The sequence below is a fragment of the Diadema antillarum genome, unplaced genomic scaffold (assembly GCF_040938485.1).
Source record: "Diadema antillarum isolate AM-2024a unplaced genomic scaffold, OU_Dant_1.0 seq00000854_RagTag, whole genome shotgun sequence".
Taxonomy (NCBI): domain Eukaryota; kingdom Metazoa; phylum Echinodermata; class Echinoidea; order Diadematoida; family Diadematidae; genus Diadema; species Diadema antillarum.
The window spans coordinates 1608136-1619609 of NW_027271725.1; the positions used below are offsets into that span (position 1 = coordinate 1608136).

At 37.1% G+C, this 11474-nt stretch overlaps 1 protein-coding gene across 1 annotated transcript; it reads right to left on the reverse strand.

Annotated features, from left to right (window-relative positions):
• Positions 1–3543: 3543 nt before the first annotated feature.
• Positions 3544–11186, reverse strand: LOC139740461 (NAD-dependent protein deacylase sirtuin-6-like). Its single transcript, XM_071651057.1, has 8 exons — positions 11055–11186; positions 10178–10305; positions 8845–9027; positions 7872–7931; positions 7046–7135; positions 6114–6194; positions 4888–5011; positions 3544–4254 (listed from the first exon to the last, which is right to left on the reverse strand). The coding sequence occupies exons 1-8, from the start codon at positions 11118–11120 to the stop codon at positions 3544–3546; spliced, it is 1443 nt and encodes a 480-aa protein (XP_071507158.1). The 5' UTR covers positions 11121–11186.
• Positions 11187–11474: the final 288 nt, after the last annotated feature.

The window sequence follows — 11474 nt, forward strand, 5'->3', positions numbered from 1 at the left end:
TTTTACTTTTCTACCATAAAAACATGTACTTGACTTCACCTCTTTCAGAAAGCAGGGGGAATGATACTACCCTCAACATATCTTAGTAATAAGTTGATGGGATGTGTACTATAGTCATGATCTTTTTTTTTAATTCTCCTAATGTTTTCTTTGTATTGTAGTCCAAAATGACGTCATCAAGTGAAGTACACACAGTCTCCTATCCAGCTATGACGGCGATGAAGTTTTAAAAAACACTATATTTAAATGAATTGTCCAATTTTCCTCAAACTTTCACTGATGTGTTCTACTAATATTGCTGCTTTCACTCGATCCCTATTTATATTTGAACTTTGGCGATTTCCTTGAGTACAAATTCGTAAGTTTGCCTGTACAGGCAAATACTAACACACACACGCACACACATATTATTATACACTTCATATCTTTCTTTCTATTTTGTGGGCATTTTTTAAAAGCAGTATTGTGGGAAATGTTGCCCTAGGAGGATTTGTTTTATTTCCAAGTAGGCCCCAGATGCAAAGAGTTTCATGCTATGGGCATTGTCACGTGGGAATTGAAGAGACTCAAACTCTTCCGCTCTCGAAGGGAGATCTCCCACCGAAAGCCTATTTTCACAAAATCTCCCGTTCTCCCGCTCGAGATTAAATTTTTCCCGCCCTGGCTCTGTGTCTCCCGCTTGTATGGTTTTGTAGATGCTGATCAATTTCATATGCATGCGTGAATAGCATCTCCAAAAAATGTATATGAAATTCAGTTTTATTAAGCCAAAATATATGAGTTGAGTCGTTGAATTATTACTTACTTAGTGCCATCATATGCTAACGAATAAGCCTGAGAAAGCACGAGAGAGCATCTAAAACCCTAATGACCCAAGGGACTTCGCGCTTCATGCACATCAAGTTGGAGTCTCCTGTTTGCTAGGGGCCCGTTCAGAGGGGAGAATCTCCAGATGAGAAGGTGCTTGGGGTTGGAGTCTCTGGAGTTGTCACTTAGGGATTAGATTAGAAATTACAGGAACAAGTATATCCAGCATAGTGGTGAAGCTGAGGGTGCCAGGGGTGTCATAATAGTCTGAATTATACATTGTAGTTATTTGCAGAGGTTTTTTTTTTTTAGCATTAACATGTAGGTGCCTACCCCCGATACAAATATAAAGATATACATATGTTACTGTAAAATATACATATATATATGCATGTATATATGCATACATATATACACATAAATAATACGTCTATACAGTGGACTCCCGTTATAACGAAGTTCTTGAGACCAGCAGTTTTCTTTTGTTATATCGAAATTTCATTATATCTGAACAAATAAACAATAAAATATATAGAGTGGACAATGTTGCAGCCTGACTTTTTACTTCATTGTAACCGGAATTTCGTTATAACCATGTTCATTATAACAGGAGTATACTGTATACATATATGTACATATATAATATGTTTATATACATATATTTTACAGTAACTCAGGTACAAATTGACATCGCATGAGTCAACAAAATCAAATACACATAATTTCTTCTTCTTTTACTTACATTGTTTTTTTCATGAAATTCTTTGTGTATATCAACAAATGCTGCATAGTCGGGTGTTTCTGACTATTCCAAAACCACAGTCATACTGGAGCACAAGGAGATTTTTATTTTTCTAAGATTACCAAAAAAAAAAAATCTTCCACTTTATTAACTACAGTATGAGTGACAACTATGACTTCTAAAAATTGACGTTATTGTTGACCAGGAGAGAGTTTGTGGTTGAAGTGATTTGATTACACCTGTTAAGATCATAATGTTGTACCCTGGCTGCATCAGATCTTCTCTGTTCCTATGTCAGTTTGTTTCTCAGTATTTCAAATGCCTGCATTTCATATGTGTTTGTTGCAGTACTGGTTGTGATGTCGGCGTATTTCCTACAAACAATGCAATCATTATACAATATATATTATCAATGCCTTTTTTTGACAGATCTGTTGCCAAAATCAGCTTTACTTCGGGAATTATTTTTCTTTTACTATCATAGTTTTTGCAACATCCCTTTAATACCATCTCGGTGGTGGTTCAATGTAAAGAAACGAAACGGAAACATACTGGGAAATTCCAAAATTTTGAATGTTTCATAATTTTCTCTGGCCTTTGCATTGTAGGCTGTTCTCCTCCAAATGCATGGAAAATGTTGCACAGCTGCATGTACAGAGTATATCGATGTCACTTGAGATGTAATACAAATCATCATTCCCGGAACAATGTGTTCCTGTCTCTTATTCTCTGAACATATCGCTAAATGTTTGCATGTGTGATGTGTTTAAGTCAACACTTTGTCAACTTACATGCAGGTGGTTGATCGATTTTCTCTGTTCCCATGTGCCAACTTGTGCAAGTTGACTGTAGGCCTACATACATTTGTTACACAAAAGGAATCAATGCATGGTACATTGTACCACACCACAACTACACTGTCATGGTTTAACAGGAATTCTATAAACTGACAAGATACAAACAATTTTATATACAAAGTCTAACTTAATTGAAATGTATACAGGTCACATATTTTTTCTTCAGGACTTTGTACAATGTACCTTAAACAAGCGCATTCCAATAGTACAAAACTCAAAAGAATCCAAGAATTATTCTTCAAGCCAGCTTGTCTGCAGAGGCAAATAACTGCACCATGTCCTGGGGTGGCTACTTGGGGCAGGAAGAGTTAAAGGTTCACTCAATAATGATAACCCTCAATTGTGATATACCTCGACACTATGATATGGGAATGCCTGTGTAGAAATGACAGGTAACAATGTAAACAGACAGACTCAGAGATAAAAGCACTCATCTGTTTTGATATATATACCACTTGCTTGATGTGGACAAAATGAGTGGTAGTGAATCTGAATAGTTGGGGGGACTATGAATCTGTGTGGTTAGGGGAGTAAAGATGAACAGAGCATAAAGGAAATAGAGAAGAATCTACACATGCCAGTTTTCAGAGGCAACCACTGCTCTAGAACAAATACATATCATTACTCAGAGTCTACTGGACACATCTAATTTTTTGACATTTATTTTTATCACTGAAACCTTATTATGATGACACATGAGAATGCAGACCTTTGCATATCATTATCGTAAAACCACAATACAATCAGCTCAATGAAGCAAATACAAATGAGCACAGCTTCATAATGAGGTTTTTGTTTCTATTGTATTTTTTTTTTCTATAAGTTATAGCACCATCAACTAATTTGCTGTTTTCTTGTTTGATTTGAGCATTGACACTCATCGTTAAGAGTAGATTTCATAAAGGATTGTTGTTAGAAAAGTCACAACTCACAGCTGAAACGTCAAGGATAGGAGGATTTCCTTACGAGTTCTGGAGATACTACTTGACTTGGGCAGGCAGCAGTTGCACTGTAGGGCCCACACTGTACAATGCTTACAATTCATTCTCTAGAATTAGGACATTACTCAACAGAAAACTTTACGCTGTTACTTGTACCACATAAATCTGAGAAAGTTTGTATTTGTATCATTGTATATTAGCTACACTTAATATTGCCATCCAAGTCTCTCTTTACACCAGTGTTCTCTTCCCTTTCTTCTACCTCAGTCCCATCAATATGCTGTTCTGTTTCCGAGTTTGTTTGGTTTGTCACAGCGTCAGTGGCTTCTGCTTGTAGCCTCGCACTGCACACTATGTCAAACTGTTTCCTATCTGTGTCCATCTCATGACATTCCACTGATGACCCTTCAACTTTGACAGCTGGTTGGGGTTTAACACAAACACCAGCGTGGTCTGAGGATTCTCCCTCATGATCTGGCAACCTACTGGTAGCTCTGTCACCGCCTTCTCCATCAGCATCGCAGTTTGATGCTTCCCCCATGTCCTCCTGCTTGTTCCGATCACCATGGTTAACAGAGGGCAGGCAGTCTCTGATCTTTACATCAGCATCCTTGACACAGGAATCACCTCTATCATGGCATTCATGGAGTTTGCTCTCTTGGATGTCCTCCAGTTTTATCTTCTTCTCCCCTTTCAAACTGTTTTCACTCTTGTTGCCATGGTGATTTTTTGGTGCTCTCAGTTTGACAGGATCCTCTCCCTGGTCGTCCCTCGCATCAGTTCCGCTCTGCGACTTCAGGACAATTTGTGGACCTGTGTACTCCGGGATATTGTATCCAAGGTGTTTCATGAGCAGTGCCATTACCTCGTCGACATAGCAATTAATCTTCAGGTCAGCTTGCTTGTCCTAGGACAGAGATAATGAAGACATGAAGTTACAGAGTTATAAAGATTATTGACCTACACATCCATTTTTCCTTTTTCATGTTTAATAGGTTTGCTTGATATTTACAATTTACAAATATCTTATCTCAATTCTAATATTGGATACAATTAACTCATACTCATCTGAACTAATGAACAATGTTAAAGACCTTCAGTTCACCATATCCTTATCAAATACAATGTATCAGATTTTGTTAATACAACTCTTACTTCCTTTTTAAGTATGCATACTCCTATGATTTCATATAAACTCAAGCCTTATATAACAGGATCATCACCACCAAGTCTCTTCACTACTGCCATGGTTTGTTTGAGTGGTGTGTGTGTGGGTGTGTGTGTGCACTTTATTGTGTGTGTTGTTTTTTTCAGTGTAAAGCTCGGCATATGAAAAATGGGCAGTCTTTGCACAAGACTTTATTCTATTGACTTGTTCACTTGGTTGATTTGAAATATTTACAAATGCATTTCCAAGTAGATACAAATGCCTGAATAAATAATAGCAGACAGTCAATGTCATCATTACATGGATTCAAATTAAAAACAAAACAAAACAAAACTTAAGCCAGCTGAATAGTGTTGATTACATTACACTGACCAGTTTGGTAGGTTGCAGGTTGACAATGACCAGATGGCCTCTATTCTTCTTGGTCAGTTTGGGCAGAGTCCCACTGGGTATGATCTGCAGCGATGTACCAAGGCACAGTGACAGGTCACTTTGTCTGTAGGTTGGTTACCATAGAAACATATCCAAGTCAGAAGCGGAAGTAAACTGTCTCGATCCCTCCACATTTATTTCTTTACTTTAATGTATGTGTGTGTGTGGGGGGGGGGGGGGGTGTAATGTACATGTAGAATAGAACAGCAAAGAATTATTGAGTTCACAAATATCTGCAATTCATTACGTCAAATAAATTAATTTGATAATATAATGAATTTTCTTCAAATGCTTTGAGGAAATTGGTAATAAACTCATTATATCTTTTTCTCCTTAGGAAGAAGATAACACAGAATCATGGTTGGATCAAAATGGTATATGTAGGATCCCTTCATAAGATGTTATTGTTTCCTTGTTTTGTTTTGTTGTGTATTTCAGTTGCCTGCCTATTCATAGTCCGCTTTAATACAAAGGGTGGTGATTCTTAATTTCTGAAACAAGTCCACTGTCCCTTATGTTTTCTTCTGAATAAATTCTTTTTGGTAAACGTCAGAAGGATCAAGCTCCAGTGTAACACACTCTTCCTGCTGAACAGTCCAGAATTGCATCTACGTTTCAGAGCCCTCTTGCCCTTTCTTTCCTCATGCCCTATCAATTTGTATTAATACTATGAAAGGGAGGTATTAACCCATTGAGGATGACTTGATTTTGCTACAAGACACATTTCCCATTGACGCTTGCCCGAGTATACTCAAGACTCATCCTCAACGGGTTAACTTCCACATTTGCGGTGTAAAAGCTAAAGTGTGTGCTCCAGCTGATACTGTATATCATGATGTCAATGACTGAACTGCCAACATAATCACATGCAATTTGGACTGCACACAGAACACTATAAAGATTCAAGTACCAGATAAGCTTTAAATAAATATGATCGCAGTTTGTCATGGGATCTAGAAGCAATGAATAGATTAGATTGCACATTGGTCACACCACGTACTGTAAAGCGAGAAATGTTCGTGTGCATTTTAATTTCGCGAATTTCGTGAGAGCCGAGATTCGCAAAATTAAAATACACACTATATCTTGTCTACGCTATACGCATTGAATGGTCAGAGGCAACTCGCGAAAATTTCATGCCGCGAAAATATCGTGTCTTACAGTACCTTAAATGCTCTTCTGCCAGTAGGAGGTCAGATTCTGGTAGGGCATCTTCCCAGTCTAATATCGTGTCATGTAGCTTTCCCCTGATTGATAAGTTATGAGAACACTTGTGTGATCAAAAAGGCACCTATGCTCATCAGGAATTTATGCATGCATTATGAACTTCAGTGAAAGCATTCAGGACCATGCAATTGATGATCAGTCTACTGCATGATCTACATCCACTTATATATTTTTTTTTACATAGATATCATACAGTTGCATATAATGGTAACACACTGATTTGAATGAAACCAAAGAAACATTGAAGCTTCATATTATCCAGGAATAGAGATTTTCTCCTTAAAAGTCATAACTGATGTGAAAATCTTTGTTAAGTGTGCTCCTTCTGTTGGGTTAGATTAGATGAGTTTGCTGAGAATGGTGGCTGTGAACAAAATACGGGAAACTCCCATTTTAACATAGTCCTCAAGACCAGCAGTTTTCTTTCATTACATGCCAAGTTTGTTACCTGTGTTAAGAACCTGAATTTCCACTCGCATTGTGGTAATATAATTTTGTTTTAATGTTACTTGTTATAACGGGAGCAAAATATACTGTACAGGTGAAAGAAATGTCATGAATGTGTAAATGCAAATTAATGTGTGCATGATTCATTTGAGGCAGCCCACGTGGCAGAAACTTCTACAAAAAAAGAGCTCGCACACATGACGCTCCAGGGAGCAAAGTCATGTTTTGTCCATTTTCCTAGATGATTGGTGGTGGTGTGGCTTTATTATACTAGTAGTTGAATGTCAGAGAAATGATGCATGTGTGGTCGATTGTATGTATCTCATCTTGGAGGCTGTAACAAAAGTCCGACAGACAATAGTTCTGGTTGAAAGTTTAGCTAAATAATGCGTAAATGACAATCAGGATTTGTTCTTGTCTTTACCTGCATGTTCCTCTCCCTGGTTTATCACTGCACATAATTCCTGTAGGCTTCAATCCCATCGTAGGCACAGGCATGGAACACACATTTTGTCTGGAGAATGTAAGAAATCATAATCACAGAATGTACTCATAAAATGAATAAAGTTACAGGGTAAATTTGAATCAATATGTACAATATGCCTTGTCCATACCTGGAATCAAAATAATGTTTGCGGAAAACTACAGAAAAACAGATGCCTGGTGCGCTAAGTCCCCAGGAAAAAAAAAAGAAATCTTTGGAGAAGTCATTACACATTTCAGGAAACTATAATGTGTGTGTGTGTGTGTGTGTGTGTGTGTGTGTATGTGCGTGTGTGTGTGTGTGTGTGTTTGCCTTTGTCTGCATACTGTACATTTTTTCAAGAATACACACAATTGTCCTCTATCAGCAAAAAAACTACATGGTAATCGGTACTCATCACCCAGAGATGATGTACAGTGCTCTCCCGTTATAAAAATGACAGTTATAATGAAATTCTCATTTTGACGAAGTAAAAATTTAAGCCCAGATATCATCAGCTTAATACCTTATGTACTTTACTGTTTGGCTATAATGAAATTTCGACATAATGAAAGAAAATCGTTGAACCCGAGGACTTTGTTATAATGGGAGTCATCTGTACAAATCATGGCAAAGACAACATACCAACTACAAATTGTACATGCAAAAGTGAAAGTAAAGTAAAAGTGTAAATCCAGTTTCACTGTTCTTTTTCTACAAGGAATTCAGCATGGTATCCGGCATGGTATTCCTGGAGTAGGATGCATAATTACGGAGGTTTACCTACCTTCCACACCTATTGCACTTCTCAATAAACATGTTTCCATGAAGCTCAGAAAGTCTGTCCCTGAAATGTAACAAGGAAATACAATTTTAATTCTGGTTTAATCTCCCTCTCTTCGCCACAAGCACAAGTGACATCTTACAAATATCGTTGTGCTGTTAACCTATTGAGGACAGGCTGATTTTGCTACAACACACATTTCCAAGAGACACCTGCCCGAGTGTACTCAGGACTCATCCTCAACAGGTTGATATGCAATATTGAGAACGCCTTGCCCCATTTGTAGAGAAGCTTAATTAAAGACTATATATACTATCAGTTATTTATGTGTACAAATGTATGAAGTCATACAGCCATAGTGCATAACACATACACATATTCTTTGAATAGGAGATATGCTGGTGCAGAGCACTTTCAAATCAATACCACCTAGAGTTTATCATCATATGGTTTACACATTGAATTGGGTGCTTGAAGAAATATCATTAATGTGAGCTTCATATAGTCCACTGAATGAGATGATAATGTCAGCAGACCCAAAATACACCATGTCCATGTATTGTAATTCACTGATTTGTCACATGTACTTTGTGACAAGCTACATGATAAACCTCTCCCTCACTGTTTCTTTTGTTAAGCTTGAAGGACATTCATACATTCTTTGTTGTTTTTGTTGCTCTAAGTGACAGGCCAACAGCAAAACAAGATTGAGTTTGTTTTTTGTTTTTTTTCATGTGCCTTTTCCTTATCCTTTCTGAGTTAATTGTAGCTTAATGGAGTCAGTCAAATGTAACTAATTAAATACTGTACAACAAATATCTTCGATTCACACAGAGAGTATACCATATTTTTCTTTTCCCAGTGGCATATGCCTTATCCTTAGCTTGCACATATTCAGTGCATGATATAATTGCACTAAATGATAACAGTTTGTGTATAAATTGCACAGGTCATGATATATCATTCACCAACTCACTTTGGAAAGCCAGATCTGATGTGAAGTCCATCAATGTTCTGGCTGACCAAATACTGCAGTTTTCCTCTCCTTTCAAGCTCAACCAGTGCCATGTGAGTGAGTGTGGGTCTGGCTGTGTCAAAGGTAACGTTCACATCAGGTTTCTTGCCTTGTTTCTCCAGTGTCCAAACTCCATTAGGACCTCTGAATGTGATTTAAATGAGAATGACATTCACAAGAACATTTCAAAGATACAAGAGCAAGATAGCAACCAATTGAGTAATCTGAATTGATACTTACATGACATCATAAGTTTAACAAAGCAAAACAAAGGTATTCACATTCAAATTCTATGGTCTGTCCTTGTGAAATGATTACCTCTCTATATAATGTGGATCACATTGACTATATCTCCTTCCCAAATTGGTAATTCCAGTATTTCTATTATAACTTTGGTCTCTTGGTGGTAAAGTGACATATAGGTGGCTACATAAAAATTTAGCACAGTGAATTTTTATCTAATAATATTCAAAATGGTACAAACATAAAACCTGCATAAAACTGATCCAAAGTGCAATTGCAGGTCAGACTCTATGGAAATCCAGTCATGGAGCTGTAAGCTGTGAATTCACCTCACCATAAACTGTAAATAGCAGCTGAATGACTTAACAGTTTATGACAACATACCGTATACAGTAGGTGCTTTGTGAAATGCAGGAAGACTGTCTTATTACTGTTCATCCCAGATGAAACTCTTAAATACATTTACAAGTTATAATATAGTCACAATATATCACAGATTAACAAATGAGACTGTATTCTTATGACACATGGAAAGCTCCTCAAAAAAAAAAAAAAAAAACATTAAAAAATGAATAAAAAATCATGTGGGATTCTGATGGAAAGCAAGTCCTGTCAACATTTTGCACTTTTACCTGAACATGGAAACATGTTATAGTGATGTAAGTATCTAATCTGAACAGAAAATTTTAATAAGATTACTGTTGCACACACCTAACATTTACGACCAAATATGCTCGATAGAGCTGTATTTGGACTTTTCAAAAGTTGAACTGTACTTCAAAAGAGTTCAACATTACACTGTAGAATCTTAGATTTTCTGTCCCTTTTGTCTTATAATTTACATATTTAATTTAAATGACAACACATAAAATCATCACTGGCTGGCTGATTAAAAAAACAAAACAAAACAAAACAAAAACAAATAGACAAACAGATAAATCCAATCCTGCAATGGCAAAGCTTTGGCGACTAAATAAGCACCGGTAGTTTTGCTTTTGGATGTCTTAAATATACACGATGATACCAAGAATTTGCTACCCATTCCACAAACCTGAAATCTGGAATGCCTGCTGCTGTGCTTATTCCAGCCCCTGTATGGACAACCAAATGCCTGCTGTCTCTTACAAGTTCGGCTAATTTCTTCGCTTTCTCAGCAACTACTTCAGGTTCATCAAACTTCTGCAAAATGGAGCAAACATTTAGCCTAGGTCAACTCGTTTGATAAAAGTTTGTACTTGTACCACACCCGCGTACACCAACTCCCCATATGGCACTCATTCATTCAGGACACTTGACCTGGCATGGCACCATCATAAATTAGCTGACAATGAATTATCATCAAGCTGTTAAGCATCTAGCAAAGAGTGTGAGTGAGAAAAATGTGTGTGGTGGCCACCTCCAAAATCTATGTCAGAGAAACATATTTAGTCATACAAATGCCAGTGGTCTCGGGCAATCACATTACTTTTCAACTAGTGGGTATACCAGATAGCTAGATATAGAGTAGTGTGTTAGTGTTCTAGAATATATTCAAGTTTAATACATTCAAGTATTTTCTACAATTAAAATTTAAATTAAAATTTACCTAAAATGATTCATCAGGGGATTAATTTAAATCACACATCTTTTATGAAACACGTCTAAAACTTAATTTTAAATTACTTGATACTTCTTGCAGTTGAATTAAATTTAGTAATAGAGTAGGAGGTTCTATATGGAAGAAAATGTCCTTTCGTTTACCTGCTTTTGAGCGTGAAGTGATTTTTAACCTTTACTGAACATTGATGCCTACTCAAAAGCTGACAGGTCAGTGGCAAATGTAGTTGAGTTAGAATCTAAATTTACAGGTAACAATACTGCCGTTTTGATAGCATGCCAATTGCAAAACAAACACCAAATAAAGCATGTGGGACTGAAGCTACTCTCACCTCAGGTAACCCGCATTTCCCTTTATTGTCGTACGGAGAAAGACCTTCGGCATAATTTACCGACATCTTGACTTTACATGAGTCGAAAACGGCCACGGGTACTCTTGATGGTAGAGTGCCAAATCGAACTCGGTGAAGGAGTAAAATTTGCCACTGGAAAGACGGGCACACACAACAACTTAGGCTGGCGTGTAAAAGGGCGCTGAGCTAGCTGCAATATGTGCGCTGTTGTCTGTACGTTTTGTGCGTTGAAAAGAAGTTGAAGAAAGAAAGGCGAAGTCAGAGATTGTGAGTAGATAAACCCCGTATGTTGCGGAAATTTACATTATTTCTAGTCTATACCAATAGATTTCATCGTTACATTCTTCATTCTTTCATTTCATTGCTTGGTTATCCTCACTGATTTCATGGAACTAACAG

What these genes read in the sequence shown, in the direction of transcription:
- LOC139740461 (XM_071651057.1), bottom strand. Translation starts at nt 11,120, where the DNA reads ATGTCGGTAAATTATGCCGAAGGTCTTTCTCCGTACGACAATAAAGGG. An exon ending in GCAGGCATTCCAGATTTCAG is followed by an intron (nt 9,028 to 10,177) that starts GTTTGTGGAATG and finishes AATCACATTCAG; the next exon opens with AGGTCCTAATGGAGTTTGGA. An exon ending in CTGGCAGAAGAGCATTTAAG is followed by an intron (nt 5,012 to 6,113) that starts GTACTGTAAGAC and finishes ACCAACCTACAG; the next exon opens with ACAAAGTGACCTGTCACTGT.